The following is a 23356-nucleotide window of genomic DNA, read 5'->3' as shown; positions in this document are numbered from 1 at the left end:
CTTCGCCTGAACTTACCTGTTTTTGGTTTATTTTTAACCAAGAACACCACCAAAAATATTATAACCACCAAAATAACAATAATGGCAGCCTGCAAAGAAATCGAGATACATTTATTTGCTGGACAACTTCCTGTTCACACTATACACCAGATTCAATTAGGTCTAAAGAACATGGCACGTTAACTATGCTTCTAATCTGACATCTGGACTCTGGAGCATGTATATCAAGAAAGGAGGAAACCCATTCCTTCAATAATCGTTAGAGGTTTTTGCAGGAACTGCATATTTTTGTCCGTAGAAAATTGGATGCCTCATTTTATCAGATTCAAACGAAAAAAGCAATTTTAAAAAAATCAAATTTCTATTTTTTTTGCAGTTTCCTAATAAAGTTTTTTTGCTGTATAAAGCGGTTCTTATTCTCAAAACTGTGGATGACATCCTAAATTGAGACCATTCATAAAAAACTAGACATGAACTAGTCCAGTACTTTCCTGAGGCAGGGGCGTAGCCAGGATTTTTCAAAGGGGGGGGGGGGGGGGGGGTCACAGAGGCTGCTCACCAGATTGTCATGTGGACTATATATGGTTTATACCGCTGCTCTCCCTCGTGTATCAGCGGGCTCAGTCGTATTATCGCGGCATGAAGGCCCATATTAACTAAAGACAAGAGCCGTTGACGAAAATACTTTACAAAAAGCAAATTTTAAAAAAGTGGGCTTTTCAACAATGGCTTTTACGGCCAAGATATTGTCATGGCGTTTTTGTAGGTTGTTTGCTCAAAAGAAGGCCTACCAAGGGGGGTTCACGGGCACCCCAGGACCCCCCCCCCCCTAGCTACGCCCCTGCCTGAGGTACTGTTGTACTGTTTTTACACTGTATAACGCGGACTCACTTTGTGGACAAGGATAAATTGTAAACATTCAGATGAAAGCTACTGAGCAGTACTTCGCACCTTTTTAAAACATCCTCTACAGAAAAGACTTAGTCTTTGATTCTTGTTTTTCATTGACACTTTTCAGAACTTTAAAAAGAACTTACCATAACTAATAACAACCGTTTCTTGCTCTGTCTGCAGGGCCTTCCCATTTTACACTGAAAAAAATTTTAAAAAACTCTTAATCGATGTCCTAGTTAAAGCTGGTACACGTATAAACGTTTGTAACGAGTTTGTCGCGAGTACTGGCTTCAATCCTCGCCGAGATGTAATCAACGTATGAAACTGAGAAGAAAAAAAATTGAATAATCTCATTTTTAGTTGATTATCTCATAAGATCATTATAACAGCGGGGATTCCAACCATGTCGAGCATCTTTCCAACTTTCACGAGAAAATTTGGCTGATTTACTTTAACGTTACTAAGGGAGGGGTTGGGAGTTTCGGTTTAGCCACCTTTTTAAAGCCAGTTTTTTCGGTTTTTGCACGCTTCGGCTCTTCGGTTTTGGTGTCCCTTGCGGTTCGCGGTTTTCCTTTTTTAACACCCGGTTCTCGGTTCTTGGTAAGCAGAAATACAAGCAGATTTTCGGATATATTGTCCGATGTGGTTTCGGTTTTTCCAAATTCATTGGTTTCCAGTTTCTTCGTCGACTCGAAAAAGAGTGAACTTGTCGAAGCTTAAAGTCTTTCGGTGCAACTCACATGAAGACACCGTAAATGTGCCTTACATACTTCACATACATATTATCACACCAGGTAGAGACCTGGTACCCCAAGCCCGACACAACTTTCCCTCTTACGCCCAATGTGCAGTCTGTAGGGGAATTCAAGACAGTCTTGGATTCTGGATTCCGAGCCATGGATTCCGGATTTGAGGTACTGTATTCCAGTCTTTGTTAGAGAAAATTGGATTCTGGATTCCATTTGTTAGGGGATTCTGGATTCCTTGGGCTGAATTATGGATTCCAAAGCCCAGGATAAATTCTGGATTCCACAAGCAAAATTTTCACGGATTCCAGGTTCCGAATTCGGATTCCTTTCAATGGGGCGATCTCTTGAAGAAGTACCGTTGATGGCACCCCTACCTTCGGTCAACCTTTCTGTAAATGATTGTAAATTATTGCATTAAAAGACTGGGCATCGGCACATGGTGCAGCAGTAAGACAAAAAAACAGTGCGGCAGGAAACAACAATGACTCGGCATGAGACAGTAGGTGAAAAAGTGCATTTTAGCTTTGGATTCGAAGACGCAGAAGATCTGAACGAGGATGAAGAGAGCAGAAAGTTAATGATTCTGATCAAACAAGGAAGAATTTGATGAAATAGAATGAAAGCAGTGACGAAAACAATTCCAATCGTTGGCGGGATTCTGGATCCTTTGAGCTGGATTACGGATCCCAAAGCCCAGGATTCAGGATTCCACAATAAAAGATTTCCTGGAATTTTGATTTAACAAACAAAAATTTTCAAGATTCCAGAATTCCGGATTCCCTTCCACGGCGCAAGTTTTACGACCAACAACAACAACTTTATTTCAGTATTCCCATGTGACTAAATGGTATCACCTACATTATACTACTACATGGGAAATTTCTGCAATTTGATTGGCTTAGAGCAGTTGTATTTCAGCTTAATTTGAAATACCTACATGTGAAAATTACAAAACCTTTGCGGGTAGTAGTGTAAACAAATAATAGCATGATTTGTATATGATATTTGGCGTAAATACCACTAATGATATTTCAGAATTGTCTGAATTGTCTCAAATTATGTATAACAATTTTGAAATATCACTCGTGGCATTTATGCCAAATATCACTACAAATCATGCTATTACCTACACTTATTTATGTTAGAAATCTTAAATCAAAAAAGTAAAGGCTATAATTAAAGAACAAGTTTTTGTCTATATTCGATACATGAATGTGCACGGTGATATTAATATTTAGAATGATGATGATATGATATTGTTTTGTGCGCATGTGAACAAAGTTTCAGATTGATTTACTTTTTTAACTTGGCCTTATTCTTGGTTTGGAGACACGTGACAAGAAGACCATGTTGGTGGTCAAAACAACAACAAGTAGCTGCTTCTTTTTTTTTTTTTTGGCAGAATTTGCATGAAAATAGAGGTCATTTCCCAGAGGAGAGAAACGCTTTTGAATGTCAATTACAAACCAGCAATTTCATGGTTCCTACAATGGCGTCCTACTGTATCAGTCTCAAATACTGATTTTTTTCTTAACATATACGATTACAAGGAATTACCATACTGCATGTACACTTCTGATATAGCCATTCCTGGGAAGAGATTCTTCCCTTTATATTGGAATATCATAGTTGAGTGATTCACTGAAATGCGCACGTTTCTGAATTCTGATGTCGTCAATACACGCTATCACTTTTTTTTACAATAACTGAGTGAATCCTTGCGCGCTGATTGGTCGAGAGCTATGATCTGTGAGAGTGGAAATGACGTAACATGTCACGCAGTGCTGGTTGTTTTGTTTTTGGTTTTTCGTAAAAATAAATGTTATTGAAAAAACAAATCGACCGCAATTTTCCATGGTCTTCACTCTTATAGACCATAGACATGACGCCATAAAATGTTCAAAACTTTGCAGTGAAACCACTCACCCTTCCACTTGAGTTTTGAACATTTTATGACGTCATTTCTATGGTCTATAAGATTGTAGACCATGGAAAATTGTGGTCGATTTGTTAAACTGAAATGCATTACTGCGAAGGAGAAAAAGGAAGCTTCCTCCTATGCGTGACACCAGTTTCAAGACTCGCAGCAAACAAGCTAACTTGAGTGAAAAGACTGGACAATGTTTCGAAAATTCCCTTATATTTAAGATGAACGGCAACGTTTCAGCACAAAGGTTTTACAGCATTATGAACAGGTATCTTTGACGATGCAAGTCATAACACGACTTACCTTTGCGGCGTAATCGATCCTCAGACTGTATTTGCGTTTTTCATCATCTTCATAGGGATCCAAAATGGTAAGTGAAGCTTTTGAGGAATCCATAGTTATTATACAAATTCTAAAGCTCTTAAAACTAGCCTGCACACAGCTTAGCGGATCAGTGCGATGCGACGTCCTGGATGAGAAAGATGTCGTGAATGAAATTTCTTTGCTGCCCATTGGCAACCTCGTCCCCAGGGTGGCCCACTGGCTGATGGCAAGTATCTCATTACTTGTCACTCCCCAAATGTTATAAGTCACGCTATAAGTGTCTGCTTTCAAAGGAACAGAGGGGTGGGGTGAGGGTGGGGTGGAGGTGGGGGGGGTCTGTTTTGGCCACATTTCTCACCTGAGGCTGGCAGACTGAGGGCCTGTTTATACTTGACAGAGGGGCCCACTGGACGAAAAAATGGATTTGCACAAATTTGCTAAAATTGCGAGGAGTAAGCCGTCTGAGGAAATTCCTGAGGAAGGGTATTTCATAACAACCGTTTGAATTCCTTGAATATAATTGGTCAGAAAATGTTAGCCACTTTGTGGTTACGCGTAATAGGCTTGTTCGGTATCGCGTCCAATTGCACTATGGGACTTGTTTGGGAATTCTTTCATTGATGGCTGTCACAATACTGTGCAGAAAACTTGGTCAAGATTCGTCTCACATAACAGTTCCTTGAGCAACCTCGAAATCGCCAATTAGAAGCAGAGAATTAAAGTGCTTCTGGTATTAATCAATTCGGTTAGGGTTATTGTCAAGAAGCTCTCTGCTTTTCCTTGTAATGACTTTGGGTGGCGTGCAAAGATATAGTTGGAGAATATGCAGTCCCGATTAACTGCCCTTGTCCCTCCTAGGGGGCATCTGATTCTGTTCAATTTTAAATCAGCCATAGGCCATATTGTTACTTAATTTTTTCGGTGCGTTCGCGTGTTGCGAAAAATATGGAACAAATCTAACTGAATCCATGCACTAGAAAGAGTATTTTCAAACTACTAGTCATGCCAAAGTCATCAATTTTGCTTCGCGCCGATTATTAACATGGAATGATGGACTTTCTGAATATGATAAAAAGTCAGCTGCAGAGTAACAGGTGACTCTGTGCAGACATCTGAAGCCCCGTGCAAACGGGACGCAACATTGTTGGCCAACAGACCCCTGGGTCCGTTTGCATTCCCTGCTACATGTTGTTGCATGTTATTGCGTGTTCTTGGGAATTGCTGCCCAATGTTTGAAACAGGGAAAACTTTAAGCGACGTGCAAACTGACGCAACAACTCCCAATATAGTTGGGAGCTGTTGGCCAACTATGCTGAGTCCGTTTGCCCGCAGCTTGATATTGGTTGCCCTTTGTACAAAATTGTAAGAAGACAAATGTTCCAATAATACAAAAAACTTTCAATTCTCTTCTTGACAACTGGAAAAAGACACATCACCTCTGGATAATTGTTTTATCACTCGATCACCGTGTTTACTTTTTTTAGGAATATCTTTGGGAAGCGGTGCGATCTGCCATTTTCACGCAAAAGCGATCGCAAGAAGGAGAAAAACGTGGTTTCATTTACGCCTGAGCAGAATATTATTTGCAGCCAAACACTTAAGCCAAACACAGTTGGACAATATTGCACATGAGCAGACCATTATCTGTAGGCAGTTATTTGCAGGTCATGTGTTGGCAATTGAGAAGGAAGAAAAATTATTTGCAACGAATAATAATATGTTTTATTACTTAAGTTAACAAAAATTCAATACCAAAAAATACCTTTATTAGTAACTTAAATGTCGCTTAATCTATATGGAGAATAATATATCGAGTTTAAAATATAAGAAATAACGATATAACAATAAACCGAGCTTCAGTCACAACCATAAACATTTCTTGAACAGTTCAAAACCTGTCTATTTTTTTTTGTAAAGTACATGAAAATCTTTGTAAGATATATAGTTATTTTAAGCAATAGTCCACACTTTCTATTAGTTTACCGGCGTGATAACCCACGCGGGATGTTGGGAGAACACGAGAACACGAGAGTATTCTCCCAACATCCAAAGTGGGCTATCACGCCAGTAAACCCATAGAAAGTGTGGTCTATTGCTTTTATAAAATAACTTTAAGTTTTCTATGAGTTTACCGGCACAACAAACCATAGGTTTTTAATTAAATATCACCAAGTCCAAGCCACATATTTAAGTCACACTACACTGAGTATTATGGTTAAAAGTGAGATACACACTTTCCACTGTAGGCTATAATTGTGCGCCATTAAACTTGAGAGTTCAGTTTTCAGGAAAAAGCGTTAAGCCATCAACACTGACCCAAAGGTTCTTAAGAGACGCATTGCAATAAGGCAGGGAGGGCGAACTTTAGTTTGCATGGCAGACACTCAAATGCCACAGCTCTAAATAGTCTTCAACTGCAAAATAAAGTTATACAGCAAAACCACAAATCTGTGGAAAATATCCGTTCGTTGATCCTATTCACTCTTGTTGTTTTCGTAGAGTGAAAAGCAAGTTAGGAATTTGATCGAACCCGTCTGCCACCGCTTTATTAGCCTGGCAAAAGGCAATTAACAATCCAAGAACAATCCCAGATGTTCTGCACTTTCCTAGTGATCAAGACGCCTTACAAGGCAGGCCAGGAAGTTTCTGAAAACAAAATCAAATGATCCTGGTGATTAGCAGAAGCTTACAATCTTTCCTTCTGTTGATTTGCTCTTGTGAAATCAAAACGAAAGCTGCCTGCGCTCAGTCTTTGACACACACTACTTTGAGCCTAAACAACTGCTTCGTAATAACATAGACAACAGAGTTTTGCAGATTAATACCCCCAAAGTTATTTCATTTTTTTCATCAAAAGTTTGAAACTATGCCAAACTCTATCCTCTATTAGAAACAACCGCGCAGAAAGCTACTCCCTTTGCTTTACATTGTGACTGTTTATACGTTTGTAGTCTACGGACCTGAGTGCTAACAGCTTGAGCGCTTCGAGACTTTGCCCTAGAACGGCTCTTATCTGAACAGTAAAGGAGTTGCACTGCTACTATTTCTAGCTTGTTTGACCAATCAGGAATCAGGAGTAACATAAAAACCAACTGTGAGTTTCTCGCAAGCAGTTTCCCGCGCTTGGTACCCAAGTGAATTTGTTTCGACTTCCGATTGGCTCTTAGATTGGTCAGCCTAAACTGTGATTGGTCAGAGCTATTGATGTGGTTTTGGGTTAACCTTCACAGCGGTCAAACGAGTGAAATTTGCAAAAGTTAAGCGAAATACTTCAAAGTTAAGGTTGCTACTTTCACTATCGAAAGTTTAGGGTATTACCAACATCCTGTTAGTTTACTAAACTTTTTAAAAGTTTACTAAAAAAGTTCTAAGTGATTGAAAACCGATGCTGACGTTATTATCGGCGCCATTTTCAAACATTATTCTCTTTTAGCGCGAAACGTTTTCAGCAAAAAAAGCTCAAAATTTTGAGAAAAATGGAAAGATAGTTATGTTGACTAACTGATTTATACATCTTTACCCATTTTTCTCTAACTGGTAAATGAAATCCCAGCAATAAAAAACAAAAATAACGATTTAGACGTTTGACCGCGGTGGTGGGTTAACCACACTTGAGCGAAAATCGCTCTCACTTTGCCATAAAGAAACACTGAGTAGACTAGCAAACCTTTCGAGGTTTTCCAATTGGATCGAAGCTGACATTTCCGTAAATCAACAAAGCCAAGTCCTTGAAATTCCTTTGCATGGCGATGGAAAGGGCTGTGCTGCCTTCCTGTTGGATAAATAGAAAAGAGCGTGCTGTTAAAATTATCTACATCACATGTTTTGTATCTTTTATTGAACAGGAAACATTTTCCCAGAAAGAACACTACGTGATAACGCTCAAATTTTTGCCTTCCTCGAGGAATGAGACGCGATGTTCGAAAAACAGACAAACAAACAAAAACAAAAGAACATCCCACACAACTTAGCTGTGATTGTCTCTAAGATAAATGAGACGATGTTTGTGCCAAACTTCTGTTAATAATGAGCTGCACTTTTAAACTTTATACTGACATTAGTGGACACAATCAAAGTTAATGAAAATCTCCAAGTTTCAACCAGCAGAATGGAACACAAATAGCACCACGAGGAAGGTCCACTGAAGAGATTTCATTTGAATGTTACACCATAAGATTGTTTCTAGACTCAAAAGTAAGAGCTATATTATTGTCTATACTAATTCCTAGGACTCATAATTCCGCGCGGATTCTGCGTTTGGGATCACGTGGTTTGGGCGACTTTGTGAGTTTGTCTTTCCACCGTTCGTCTAGGCTACGTCGCCAAGAAGGCCTGGGAAGACACGTACAAGGGCTAGGCAAGAGCTATATAACACACCGTGAGCGTATTACAATGAAGCCGTATACTATCCCTGTAGACCAAAAAGAACCCAAACGCTTGAAACAGAATGAGACTTACATTATCTTCTATCGAGGGATCGCACTCAGGTTCCAAAAGCAGACGCTTGGCGATACTGAGATGACCATGTTCGCATGCGCACATCAGCGCTGTAGATCCGTCCTAGCAAAGTCACAAAGCAAACCAGTGATATTTTTAAAAGGAAACCTTCAATTATCAAATCCTCTCCTCAACTCGTGCGGCATATTCGTTTGTGGTCTTTTGAAGTCCTTTGTAGTCAATGTGCGTTCCTCGCGAATAGTTAATTGTGGAAGCTAACTTCACGATTGTTTTGCCTGCACGCTGCAACCTTGCGATTAGGGAGAAAAAATCTCTTGCCACTTTCTTGGCCAATCAGAAGTGACTTGAATACACAAGCTTTCCCGCGCTTGGCGCCTGCTACACGCATTTGCTTCGAGTTATGATTGGTTCGTTAAATTGTATTCAGCGATTGTGATTGGCTGAATTTACGATTAACTTATTCAGTGAACATTCGCTATTGTTATTGCTTAAAGTGACTGTGCTTTGATCTTATTTAATTGTTGAAGTGTACCACATTTTTCAAAACAGAGAATGAAACTCTTTCTCAGAATAAGATGCTTCGACTGGGGACCCATGCCATAGACAAGAAGTGACTTAGCTACAAGTATAAATTGTTTGGCAGCACTCAAAGTTGGGCGTTAACATTTAGCCATTTCAAAAATGAACCAAAAAGATAAGTTTTCTTACTTCGTCTGCAGCATTTATATCAGCTCCAGCTTCCAAACAAATCTCGACCATCTCCATTCGTCCTCGGCTGACAGCCAACATAAGCGGACTTTGTCCCGTCTGGTGCCGTCAAAAAAATAATAATAAAAAGAATAATAAAAAAATAATAATAAAAAGAAAGCAATTGCAAGTCAGCAGTGGTTTTTACCACTACGCAATGTGATTGGCTTAAATATGACGTGCCAATCTCAGCCAATCACAAGTGAAAACAAAACTACCCGTGACTTTCCCGCGTTCACCGCACGTTGCACGCAGCGTTTGCTTCAAAGCCTGTTTGATTCATTGCATTGCATAAAGCCGCCTTTCATAACTGGGTTTCGTCTGATGAAAATAAAATTTCACTAGACCGCCGTGTACAAACTACTTACATCATCAACTTGCTTGTTCACATCTCCCGCTCGAAACATCTTCCTGGCAATTTCTTTGTCGTCCTCTTTTGTAACTCCCGCTAAAGACGCCATCATTACCGGCGTGTAACCAGCCTGTAATTATTAACATCAACATATATTTAATGCTGCGAGCCCCTAGGCGAGCAGAACACTAATCTTTGGGTCGCCTGTGGTTCTTCGGGTGTCCTGTTGCTATGTAGGCGCTACAGTCTCGATTTTAGTTGTCAATGTTGTAGTTAATTTTTTATCTCAGGTAATTTTTCTTTTTCTTTTGTTTTTGGGTATGGTAATGCATGCTAATGAAGTTGAAACAAAAGAAAAAGAAAAATTACCTGAGATAAAAAATTAACTACAACATCAACAATGATTTTTAGCAGAAACGGCCTGCAGTGTTGTCATTCTAATTGCGTTAAGTTTCGCATATTGTGGCTCACGTAAACAGTTTCAAATTATTTTCGTAGGACTGTAAAAAGGCGAATAAAAGACCCAAATAACATTTGAAAGAACTGATCTTAGGGCTCCCCTGAAGTCCTTTATCCTACAACTATTAATTGACCCAATAGAGAGGTCTGTAATAAGCAAAATGCGTATACCAGCTCATCGTTTCTCAGATGATGTTTTACTGCCCAGCGTCTGCTCGCAGCATTGTACTTACAATTTGTACCCTCTAGTCGTAATTATCTGCCTATACAAGTCCCCAAATTGCTGAAGTGCTACTAGCTCCTGTCTTTTACAAACAAACGCAAGTTCTACCATAATAAGTCATAAGTACTCATAATAATAAGTAAATAAGCACCTTGTTGGGCAAATTCAAGTTCATGGATCCTGTTCCTAGCAATACATCCACAATCTTCCAGTTTCGAAATGAAACAGCATAATGCAGAGCGTTGTTTCCCTGAAAAATGAGAAAAATAATCAGAGATATCACACAATTAGTCTTAATAATAGGCGTTTTCATCTCTCCTGAGGGGTTCTTAAAATCCAGTTTTAGAAAATGTGCCCCTTATGCAAAACGTGGAAAGTTGATCCTTGGCAAGCGGAACGTCACATGACCTACATCGGTTAAACAAACCAGACAAGCTAAAGAGGTCTATTCGAGGTTCAATCTCCAAGAGTATTGTGGGATTTTTCGGAAAGACCTATTAAGATAGTTATTTTTAAACAAATTTCAAAGGTAAATTGCAAATAACCTAACAACCTACATTGCTGTCAACCAAATTCACAATGGTCTCTAGAAGCATTGGAATTTGATTCTTGAATATCTTCAGAAGTCCTTTGATTATCTCTGCATCACAGTCTCTTGAACTTACACATCGAAACCAATTGCCTTCCACAGTACTCATGCAGGAAATCTGAGAAATCATGACAAATTGAAGTTGTAATGTAGCTAAAAATTGGGTGCAAATTGTTTCCCAAATCATGGAACAAAACATGGATGAGTCCTAGCACTCCACCCTACCCTCCCTACCTTTTTGTGTTGTTTGGTTTTCAGTATTATAATTTTAAAAGGACATATTTTTCTGCCCGCTAGCTCCGCTTCTTCAACAACACACGTTTTTTACTCCCAAATTTTCAAAGGGGTTTTCTTTTTCTTTCTTTCTTTTTTTGAACAACGGTGAAGAGTTTACGTGTAAACGAAAGAAACAAAGGGCGTATCTCGTAGGGAGAAAATTCTTCTCCCTACAGAGCCTCTACTTTTTTCCCCCAAGGGGCTCTGTACACCCCATGAGGGTATACATCGAACAAACTGAAAGAAAGTGGAGTGGATTCCTTCAACAATTATCCAGTGCATCACAGCGATTTAAGTGGTAAATAGCGCTTAGAGATTATGGCCAATAAGTTACCAATTATAAGGCACTCCTATTTGCATATCACACAAGATCAAACATACTTAAAAGTGGGCTGTCTGAGGTAATCCTAATGTGTTTTCTTTTTACCTCCTACATTAAAAAATTTCCCAAAACGTTCAAATTTCTTTTTGTAAAATCTTAAGAAATAAATATTTCTATACAAAAGTTCTGCAAAAGAGGTGTCATTTGAATGGTAATTCATCCACAGATTTAAAAGTTAAATTGAAAAATAATCTCGCAATAACTTAGTATAGAACGGAAAGGTTTAATTTAGAAAAGAAACATGTTAAGCTCAATATCAGACATGTCGGTCTAAAGGTTTTTCTCACTCCTTATTTAAAGGACAAGCCAGTGGGGTCTGAACTAATGACATTCATCACAAGAGAAAAATGTTGCAAGTATTCCTCTGCTACAAACAAGAAACTTGTGCTTGTATGAGTCGTTTGCCATAGAAACTTGTTGGATAATCAAAAGCTCTCCTAACACAGTGGGATTATTATGGGCGCATTTCAAACGTCAGAACTGGATGGCTAGACCATGGCTGGAGCAGTCACTTTGACAATGAAATAGGCCTTTCCCAAGAGTTTTTGCTGAAAAACCATCTCCTTCAGTTCGTGCATACTATTTAGAATTTGACTAATCTGGTTAGATAGTTTTGATTTAAAGTGAAATTCTCATTACTACGTGAATAGACTGGCTGGTTAGTTCTGACAAATGGAAAGCGCTCTAACACTAACAGCCAAGTTTTCATTCTACTGTGGGGCTGAGTAAACAAAAGTTAAGCTTGCTGAAAAAACTTAACTAAACAAGATAAACAAGTATGAGATGAAATAAGAAGTTAGCTAACTGACAATCTGTCGAGGTTTCATAGAAAACTGCCTGTAGATACTGTAATATTACCATTTGCTCTCGTCCAATTTCTTTTCCTTTGTAAAGGTGGCCATTCAACAGTTTACATGCAACAACAACTTCATCTTTGATTCTGCAACATGATATTAACAAAACGTTAGAAATAAATTCTTATATTGTTAATAGGTGACACACAGGATGAGAATTTTTTTGGATAGTGTAAGAGTGGAACAGAGAAAATGATTAGAGAAGGGAGGAGAGAGAGGGGAAATAAAGCTCAGTAGAGTTGGAAAGGGGATCATGAGATCAGGGGTGTTCAAAAGGATAAGGAAGTGTGTGTGGGGGGGGGGGGGGAAGAGGAGAGAGCAGAAGGGAGAGGTGAGGAAGAGAGGGGGACCAGATGGAAGGGAAAGGTGAGACAAAGAAAACAAAAAAAAAAACAATATTTCTTGCCAATCTGGACGTTAAGTATTGAGAAATATTGTTTTAATGTTAAATAACAGAAGATATGGATTGCCATTCTAAAAACTGAAACTCCCAGTGGGAAAAATGTTAAGGCTATTATCAGGTCTTATCTGCCAATATCATATGAAAACAAGTAAAATATTTACGTACATAATGGGCACTGAGAAATGTAAGGGATGAATGGTATTTTGATGTTAGATTAGAACTGTTAGAGCAATATAACCAAAGAAAATGAAGTCAACACTTATCATATCTTTTTTCAATCTAGCTTTCTTAGCAAGGAAGCAAAATGACAAAACAGACCAGAAATTTGACAGAAAACAAAGAGTTACAAGCATTATTTGGGAATAATTGACTAGAAGCACACCATCATCTTTTTTGTTTCATTATTTACAGAAAGTCTACAGTTACAGCAGAGAAATTCCTTTCATAGCTTCAGCTGAAACATTCCAAAATCTAGCTAAAATTGTGGATTAATAGCTTACCACGTTTTTTTGCATAGCTGCAAAACAATAATTTTATTGAAATTTCATTTTAGTTCTAAGCTTCCACAGGGCACTTACTAACATAGTAGTTATATAAAACTGAACCGCACTGTGGTATGTACAGGGCTAGCAGACAAAGGAAATTGAGAATCAACCTAAGTTGAAAATTGTTAACCTGAAATAAAATTGGACCTGTAATATATCCGAATGGTCAATCTGCCAATGACAAAATCTGGATATGGATCACAGCAGACCAGATCAACCCTCTGGTGCAGCCCTGTCTCTAACCTTCTGTTGTTAAGAAGTTATGGGGGTTGACCCAATCTGGTTCAATCCAGGTTTTGTTTACACCCTGATCAAACTATAAAATTTCATTCAGAAACTTTGAGGTTCAAAACCTATTAACACTGGTCAATTTACACTAATTACATAAGCGACTTTTAAGTCTTCATTGCTCTTCCAGGTGTTAAAAATGGTGATTAGTCATGATCATGAAAAAAAATTATTAATCAGAAAAAAAAGATCATTTCATAGCCATTTTATTGAGCAAATAACAATTAGGTTCCAAGGAAAATTCACAGCAATATATATTGGTCAGTTAAACAGTTAAAAGTGAAGCTGTTTAAAATGTTAAAAGCCCTTTCCATGTTTTTAAAAAGTTTCCTTTATATTTCATGATATAATTATATGTGTAAAAGTGTCCACATAAATTTGCACAAGTCAAGTGATCAATACAGGAAAATCCTGAAAAAAATGTACTTAAATAGTAATCTGCAACATTTCTCTGTCTATATGAGATTTAAACCCCTCCAAATTGTTGAAACTGTTTAAAACAAGAAAACAGTGATCTCATAATAAAACATTCCACAACTACAGAAGTTATTCGCAGAAATTTGATTAGCCAACTGACTGCTAAATATACATGTTTACTGCTCAAAAGAGAACAAAATAAAGAAACCGGCAAATGACTGCTTAATGGAGGGTTACTTATTGGTTTCCTTGAGACAGATTTCACAGACAAAAATTAATGTGGAATGAAAATACCTTCCTGTTGTTTCACATTCATTTTATACTTAACTGTGAGGCAACATGTGGCAAAATATTGGTGAGTAGCTAAAACATATATCTAAATCATGATTGCCAGTCATCAAATTTTAGGGTGCACAATTTGTTGACCAATAACACTAGGAAATCTGATATAGCAAGCTCTAATATGGGACAGGCTTGTGCTAAATATATCATCACAGGTCAAAACCTCTACAGCACTTTTCTAAACTACCACTGAACACACAATAAAAGAGTTATGATAATTAAGAGAAGTTAAATATGAAAAGTTTCATTTGATTGGTATCAAAATAATATTTCACCAATTCTATTCTAAATAGTACTGACTGTACTTGTTAATTGTAACAAGAAGATGCTGAAAATAATAAATGTGATGATGATGCCCACAATAATCACAACAAATCAATACATCATTAAGTTATATATGATTATGATAATTGAGATGGAAATCCTCAGTTTTTCACTCCCAGAGTCAGTAAAATGGAAAAATGTAGTGTAGATTTAACGTTTGAGTTTGTGAAAAAAAATCTTCAATTCAAGTAGCCTGCACTGCAGACAAAACTAAACTCTGGTTAAGTCTGTCTGAAAAACAGTGACGAAATCCAAGTCCTTCTGGCCCCCCAGCTGTGTACCAGGAATTCAGTACATGCCATTATTGGCCTGTTAAAAATGCCATTGTTGATTTGCCACTCAAGATAAAAGGAAATTAGAAACCCTCTTCTCGTCATTTTTTGAGTCCATCGGGAACCCAGAACAAGGATATTGACGATGCTTCGCAGACATTACTAACTGTTAAATTATGTCTATTCAAGTGAAACCTCTTCACCAACTTTCAGTTGGTGCTGTTATTTGTTTTTCAGTATTTTGGAAATCAAACTGTACATGTGTAATTCACATTTGCTTAACCTGGAGGACTCTTAAGAGTAAAAAGGTTTTTCAAAATTGGTTGCCATGGCAACAACAATATCAACAAGGTCATAAAAAACAATTTAAAGGGTTTGACAGCATTAGGCAAATCCTTCAGAAAAAAACATTGTAGTTGTACCATCAAAGCATTATAAAGGATCCATACCTAATGCGGTCAGGAGACTGCAACGTATCCCACACTTCACTGGTTTGGCTTGCACTGTCACTGCTGGGGTTGTCGTTGTCGATACTCCCATCTGACTCATTAAGGTCACTTTCTTTGCTGTGGTTAAGTCCCTTTTTCATGCCTATACCATCCCTTGCATCATTAGAATATGCATTGAACTGCTTAGACTGTACGTGTCTAACTATGTTCTGACCTGTGATGGGAGCACTTGTTTTAATGTTCATGTTAGAATCAAATTTAGCATTATTATTATCAACGGCAACAAGATTAGCTTGTATCACAGCTGGTTTATAGTCTATGTTAACATCAAAGTCTCCTACGCCAACAGAGTGCATTTGCACATTGAAACATCGCTCACAGAAGCTGTCAGTCACGCAGCAATCTCCAATAGCAACAGTTTGTGTTCTGATGTTCATGCATCTGTCACAGAAGTTATCTGTAATGCAACACTCACTGACCCCAATTGATCTTGTTTCAACAAATTCACAGATTGTTCCCACTGACTTGGTTTTCTTATTGGCACACTTGTCACAAATCAGGTCAACAGAAACATTACCATCACCAACTCCCACGGACCTTGTTCGCAAACTATCACACTTGTCACAAAATGAATCCATAACACCACAGTTACCTACACCAATTGTCCTTGTACTCTGCTGAACAGAGCTTTTTCTTCTCAAAGGCATGCCTCGTTTATCTTCAACAACAAAGCTCTTTGGGGCTACAGATTCTAGCTGGATGTTTCTTTCTGCACTCACTATTTTCTCTGTATAAATGTTTTCTTGGCTGCTTTGCATCCTGCTGTAAACTTTACAAACAAAAGTGTTCTCCTCTTGCTGACCATCATCAGTTCCAACTGATGATGTCTCCAAATTTGAACAGCGTTCACACAAGACATTGTCAGTTTTATCATCTCCAACACCAGTGTCTTTGGTACAAATTTGTTCAGTTCCACAACTGACACTTTTCAGCTTGATGTTACTGCAACGATCACAGAGCTGGTCCCCTGAAACACAGTGTTCCCCAACAGCAACATTCCTAAGCTCAACTTTTTCTCCAACACCAACGGTTCTTGTTTGTAGGTTGCTACAGCGGCTGCAGAGGTAGTTGTCATCAAGACATGCATCACCCACACCAACTGACTTATAAAATGGAATGTCAATGCGATTTGCCATAATTTCATCCACAGTTTTCAATATTGTGCGAGACTTTCTGTTGGAGCACTTTCGACATGACGGTTCATCGTCAATGGTGCAGATTCCAACACCGATTGAAACCATTGTAACCTCAGATTTTCCGCTTGTCTGAACGGCAACACTGGCCGTATCTGAGATCTTTCTTTCAGTGTCTTTGTTCAGATTGTCACTTGAACTGAGAAGTTCAGTGTTGGTTCCTGTTGAACAGAAAAGTGGCTTTGCAGAAATGCCTACATCTTTAGTTGTGACAACAGAAGAGGTAGCATCACACGAAGAATCTTTCTTATCCACTGAAGCCTGAACCCCTTTTGGCTCTGTAAAGAGAAGTGCACTTCCCTCCCCAATACCAACATCTTTTGTGAAAGACCTCATCATCCCCACACCGATTGATCTTGTTTTGGGTTTCTTTGCTTCTTGTACCAGCGACAGCTTACTCTGATAATCAGCCCCTTGGTCCAAGCAGCTGTCTGTTTCCACAGATACAGATTTGACTGAAATCCTTTTAATTTCTGCACTTTGGTTACCGCAGGAACAAGCATCATTGATTGAGAAATCCCCAACGCCAACAGAATTCAGCCTAACCCGGAGTCTCTTCTTAAGTAAAGAGTAATCATCATCATCATTTTCGGTATCACTCTTGGATCCCCTTGAGTATGACATACTGTTCCCTGCGTAATCAACTGATCTTGTCCTCTTCCGAACACTCTTTGACTGCAGCTGTTTAATGAGCTGCCTTTTCTCTTCTTGAAGCACTGATATACGAACTTGCAAAGTTGGCACATTTTTAACCTGCTCTTCTAGCTCTTTTAACCGCACAAGACTTAAAGCCATTTGTTCACGAATTCTCATCAAACACTGCTTCAGCTCAGATTCTGGTGGCAAGCTGGCTATTGAAACCTCCAACAGAGAAGTACTGGGCCTCAAAACAGGAGAACGCACACTCCTGTAGCCAGGACTCAGTGGCTCATTCGCAAAATCAAACACTCTGTTGCTATGCCGACCATCTCCACTGCCGCTAAGCGAACTGAGAGGAGACAAACTCCTTGGCGTAGAGGAACTTGGACTGCTAGCACCAATATCTCCCATATTCTTCCAACTGCTGGCGTCACTGTCTGACACACTTTCTGTGTCTAGGTCAGGTGAATGGATGCTGTACTTGGGGAAAGCAAAGTTGACTTCACAATCAAAACTCAGTGGAGACTGTCTGGTTTTGCCGTTACTCCCATTCTTGAGAAAAAAAGGTTTGGACATAGCTACTAACTGGCAGAGTTGTGTCAGTAAGGTTCAGGATTTTTTCCTCTCCAGTACTGTACAGATCCTGTAACAGAAAAAACAAAAAGGAGTTGTGAAAAGTGAGGTAAAGAGGGGCAGATTACTAATTGTGACTGTGAAAGGCAAAACAGACACTAAAGGAAAACCATTCAAAGGGGAAAAATGCATAAGTAATGAACGGTTAATGAATGATCCACAAGGCATTCAACGGTTTGACCAGCCATTCAAACAGATGAATAAATTATTTAAATGGATCAGCAATCCATTCCAAAGGAGCAATATATTATTTGAATGGACTGGCAATCTGTTTGAATGGATGAATAAAATTGCTGAATGGACTAGCAATCTGTTTGTAACTGTCTGCAAAAAGCGTTCTGAACAGAACTGGTAATATATGTTGATCTGCTGTTTTAGTACATATTATCATCAGCAAAAGATAATAGTATTTTGTGTTTGACAATGTTTGAAAGAAAAAGAAAGAGTATTTTGATTTCAGTCTCATTGGAATGTGAATTTCTTTCTTTTGCAAGTTCGACAGACTGTGGATGAACTTAACCCTCTCCTCACCAGTGTCAATTAAATCAACTAACAGCACTGATGTGAGGCAATTTCAAGCACTTAATCTCATCATTGTAGTCAGACAACCCATACATGTCACATGTATCACTGAAAAGCCCTGTGGAGTGTGCAATAAGCTTCTCATGTTCTGATGTTTTCCTTGTCCCTTGAATCTGATTGAGCTTTATGAAGTCATACAAAGAAAAGCTCCACCTTTTGTAGCTCTTGAAAATATCTAAATAAACACTTCCCTTTCTGCTCTCCACAGGAAATTCCAAATATTTTTTTCTACTTTCCTGTTTTAAAAACTATTTGACCCTAGGTACCTACCCTCTTTGAACTTTCCACCTTGTTTTTACGCTTTCTCAAAAATAAATTACGCTGTTAAAATAAAAACCCTGGGAACTCTTACCTGGAATCTGAGGATGAAATCCTATAGTAAGTGCTACCATTAAAAGAAAAGTTTTCATTTTTTACCACTTTTTTTAGGATTTTACAAAATGAAATACATATCCTCAAGGCATTTTCTTAAATCTGAACTTTGGACACTCTTTAAAGGAGTACTACAATGCGCTAATCACCACTGTTAGCACAGTATTAATACATCTGTGTTTCAAGAAAAGCTTCCTGAGTAAAGTTTATTTGTACTAATAATTATAATAAGTACAATTTAACTTAACTTAAGAAGCTTTTATATATCCAGTCAAAAACTTAACAGTCCATGCCTATATTGCAGTAGCATTAACAGCTGTATTACGTAAGTTATTAAGTCACCTTGTATTTACTTAAGCACATCGAGCCATTAGTAATATTGCATTTATGATGCAAAATAATCTTGACAAAAAATTTGCATTAAGACCTGTATCAATAGCAATGTAATGTCCCTTAACTAATGCATACCAGATATTAAATTATCTGCAACAATTAGAGTCTTAATAATGGCTACTGTCTTTTGAACTAAGTTCAGACAATACAGAAGTGTGCAATATAACAGCTGTTCTCTGTATGTAGTTGCTTTCTTCATTTTTTACTTTAGTTTATGTAAAAATGACAATAAGCCACAAAATTAAGTTCACCAACAGACCAAATATGCACAACTGCTAACAAAAATCAAAGCAAGATTTAATTTTTTACCTAGAATGTCATGGTTGAGAAAGTCTGTGTGTTATAAATAAACAGAAAAAAAGAAAGAAAAGTTAATGATAATTGGGTAAACAAAATCTTTTAATTGAATCCATGGTAAAAGCTTCAAATTTACTTCACATGCTTCCCATCGAGGTCATATAACCCTTTCTACAAGACTAAACTAATAATTATTCTAAAAAGACAGATTTATCAAAGTTACTGTTGCGTTGCAATTAGCTGTAATAACTTTGACACAGTGGATTTTTGATATTTCTAGGGTGTTGCAATCATTTCAGTGATCATTCACAAAATTTTTGTAGTCTGAGAAAAATAACAGCCAAAGGCCAAATAATGCAAGGTATGTTGAGAGTAAACATCAGAGACTTTGAAACGTTCAGAAGAGCGTGCTACTGAAAGGATGAAAGAGCACTATAACTACCACCTCTAAATAATGAATTTTAAATCTTTTTACTGAAGATGCCAATTTATAAGGCATGATATAATCATTTTAACAAACGAAAACAAGGATTTCAGGAACGAGTACTGAAAACAAGGCAACAGATGTTACATGGTTTTCAAATATCCAAAGTCAGGAATGGGTCACCTACCATTAAATTTGAAGCGTTTATCCTAAATTTTAAGATGCCTGTCAGTCTACTACAAGATGCTAGTTTCAGTCTTCAGTATTTTATCCCAGTTTTGACTCACAGTAAGACCTGTACTGCGTAATCTTGGATTTTATCCACGCTATAAAATCGGTGTTGTCTTCTTCACTCGATCACAGATGAATGACTCAAACATGACCAAATGCTCGCTTCTGGGCAGGAAATTTGCGTGCTCAAGTTTCAAGTGACTTGTCAACATCGTGCACGCATACATGGTTCCCAGAGATATAGTTACGACTTTATTTTTAATTCGGATACGACAGTCTGCTACTTGCTTATCTTTTCCTAAGGATCTTAACCACTTGAAAATGTCCTGAAAACTGCATTAGTGGTATACAGACGACGCGACGAGCTTTACCAGCTACATTCAACTAAAAAAATATGTAACGCAATTCTAGTAGAGACAATAGCGCGCGTGTTTATGTCCTGTAGTAACGTATTTTATCCCATCTCGTGACATTTGTTCATTACATGGAATAAACATCAACAGCTTGATTGATGCTCTTAAAAAATTTGAAAGAAAAATAGTTACTACGGACAGATTAGACGCCCAAGGTGTAGACACTTAGCGAATGAGTTCCGTTTCAAGCGAATCACGCGAACTCCGCTCTCGGCATGTCTCGGGCTTCAATAAAACTTTGTTATCAGGAGTAGAGTGGGATCTGCTAAATGCCTTTATTAGGCAAATGGTTATGACCATAACGTGAAATGAAAAGCCTTCTTGTAGAGAATTAATATCACAAACAGGACCATAATCACTGGATTATTAACTCGATCGGGTCACTTACCGATTCAACTTCCTTGCAATTTGCTGTAAAAATGTAAGAAGCTATCCTCAAAACTACGGCTAAGTTGGAATTTTATAGAAGAGAGCACATTTCAGTGCTTCAGTCGTGAATCTAAGGACGAAATCCTATAATATGAATACATTTAACTGAAAGCTATTGAGGATTACTTTAGCATAAAGCCTTTTGTTTTTTCGATAGTTCTCGATCAGCAATTACGTTTTTTTTTCTTCTGAATGAACGTGCCAAAGCACCAACGAAGTGAACTTAATCCCCTTGGATTGAAAGCTATTGACAATACCATGAATACACAAATGATATGAGCCGGCTAGCTTAAAAAATGGGGTAAAAATGCAGGCAAGCAAGAAGGATTTCTAAAGTTGATGGCTGTAACTGTTACATTAGAACTAATTTCACAATTTTGGTACAGATCTAAGTGATATGGACGTTTTTAGTGTTCTTCCATTGTTGTCAAAATTGTCAACGTAATTCATTTACTTTTGCCATTATTTTAACAATCTATTCACAACAGAGCACGGCCTCATGCAGAGATGAAAATTATACTGCAAATGCCTTACGTTTAAACTAATCCGTAGGAGTCTAATACAAGAAATCTTTGTGGAGATTTCACTGTCGGCCAACAGCCGCGTGAAGTGTAAAAATCATATGAAGAGCTCTTTATTCACATCATAAACAATAACAAAACGTCTTTTCTCCTTGAACAATAGCAATGAACAAGGGCAAGCATTACTATACCTTTTTGACGCAATGTGTACAACATCGACTGTTAACTTCCCGCAAAATTCGATGTAAACTGAAGTCGTCGACGATCTCTGCAAGGCGAACGTGAAACGTACAGATCAGCTGTTTAGATATCAAGTTATTAAAGAAGCCGATATTGTTAAAAGCGGTCATTTATGAATGGCGCAATGCAAACAGTTTACTTGTTCAGTTACATTGCATCCGAAAGGAAATAGCCCTTCGGCTTAACGACACTTCCTACCCGTTGTAAATTTCCTTTGTCTGACCACAGTTCCCGCTTGGCTAACGAGAATACTGATCCGTCATCTGTTTCACAAACTCACAGATTGCCCTGGTTATGTATGTTAAGGCGCACAGTGCAGCTCTGCTTTGTATAACAAAAGATTCATAGAATATATTTTCTTCGTTATTCAATTAAGAAAAGCACCATAAAGAACTCATTATCGCTGCTCCGCTATAAATGATTAGTCGGAAGCCAAAGCTAAGAGGTCTTCGTCACAAGGTCTTCCATTTCAGGATGTCTTACATCCGTTCAAATGTCTTACTATTTTTTTAACGTCTAAGTACCCTCTTTGTGAAGGAACAATCTTTTAACTCAGTTTTAATTTGTTTGCCATGGAAGAATTAAAATTCCATGTTCTATTAACATAACTAAGCAGTGATTATAATACTTGGCAACGACGGCCTCCATTCATCAGCGAAGAAATTTCCTAAGACCTCACATGTAAACACCAAATAAGCGTTTTCAGTCAGTCAAAGTTCAATAATCATAGGCTTACCTTGATCACGTTCCACTGTGGCCAGGTGGTCTCAATCTTTGCTTTTCGACCTAAAACTGAGCTAAGCTGTTTGCAAATCCTTTCGAGAGACATTTGCGTGCCATGAGTGACTTTTTAATTCAACATGGCTGACCCGGATTTTGCTGATCAATCTGCTTGAGATGCGTGAAATGAAATGACCCGTGGGTGAGTTTGATTGACATGTTTACGCGGAGTATCTCGAAATAAAAATGCGTGACAAATATACTTGCGTGACAATATTTCGCTGTGGTACGCAGTTCTGTGGTTCTTATCTGTACCAATGACACAGTTTTAACACTTCATCGCAGCAAAACATTTTGACCTTCCCTGAAGAATTGTATGAAGGCTTGAAAGAAGAACTTTCTGCCTGTAGGTGGTTCCAGGTCAAGTTTTTATTTCACTTGACCGTGACGTCCTCTCGTTAAATCCGTCAAAAGTGTTGAGCCTAAATCCTTAAAGTAAGAACATACTACTCTAGGAGCACCTGACCCCTTTATTCTGGAGGCAATAACCAATCAACTATTCTGTTTCCGTGCATTTTTACTGGGCCTGCGTAGCCGGCGGGATTTTTATTGCACGGGGTACTTTCTTGGCGGCGGAGATGCGGGCACTCCCCCGCTAATCCCGCTGGCCACACAGGCTAGTATATTTTTGAACTGAAAATACTGTAGAGCAGAAGTAACACGTAGCAAAACCGCAGCCGGATGTGTTAACAGCGGCATCCTTTTTAAAACTTTCTAAACAAACCACACACTTACCACGGTCCATTGGTGCGTAAAGCATCCACGACACATCACGTCTTCAATCGATCCGTCTTCTGACTCAAAATATGGGCTAGATTTATAAAGAACTACTGACCGCACACAGAACAACAACTATATTGTCATATCCTACAATC

At 38.2% G+C, this 23356-nt stretch overlaps 1 protein-coding gene and 1 long non-coding RNA gene across 3 annotated transcripts; both read right to left on the bottom strand.

Moving 5' to 3' along the window:
* Positions 1 to 3: 3 nt before the first annotated feature.
* LOC140953568 (uncharacterized) lies at positions 4 to 4012 on the bottom strand. The gene is made up of 3 exons (XR_012167466.1): positions 3874 to 4012; positions 1038 to 1091; positions 4 to 89 (listed from the first exon to the last, which is right to left on the bottom strand). It is a non-coding gene; the product is annotated as an uncharacterized lncRNA (long non-coding RNA).
* A 1626-nt stretch (positions 4013 to 5638) lies between these two features.
* On the bottom strand, positions 5639 to 22697 carry LOC140954003 (uncharacterized). Of its 2 annotated transcripts, XM_073403391.1 has the most exons (11): positions 22438 to 22697; positions 21653 to 21729; positions 15275 to 17809; positions 12239 to 12320; positions 10691 to 10840; positions 10285 to 10383; positions 9468 to 9581; positions 9061 to 9159; positions 8353 to 8454; positions 7562 to 7666; positions 5639 to 6540 (listed from the first exon to the last, which is right to left on the bottom strand). In XM_073403391.1, the coding sequence occupies exons 3-11, from the start codon at positions 17740 to 17742 to the stop codon at positions 6508 to 6510; spliced, it is 3252 nt and encodes a 1083-aa protein (XP_073259492.1). In that variant the 5' UTR covers positions 17743 to 17809; positions 21653 to 21729; positions 22438 to 22697; the 3' UTR covers positions 5639 to 6507. The 2 variants fall into 2 exon arrangements, with proteins under 2 accessions (XP_073259492.1, XP_073259493.1); XM_073403392.1 differs by lacking the exons at positions 21653 to 21729; positions 22438 to 22697 and adding an exon at positions 20055 to 20323.
* Between the last annotated feature and the right edge of the window lie 659 nt (positions 22698 to 23356).

Source organism: Porites lutea, chromosome 12 (assembly GCF_958299795.1).
Source record: "Porites lutea chromosome 12, jaPorLute2.1, whole genome shotgun sequence".
NCBI classification, from domain to species: domain Eukaryota; kingdom Metazoa; phylum Cnidaria; class Anthozoa; order Scleractinia; family Poritidae; genus Porites; species Porites lutea.
Note: the sequence above shows the minus strand (reverse complement) of the source record. Positions and strands in the feature narration are given on the sequence as shown.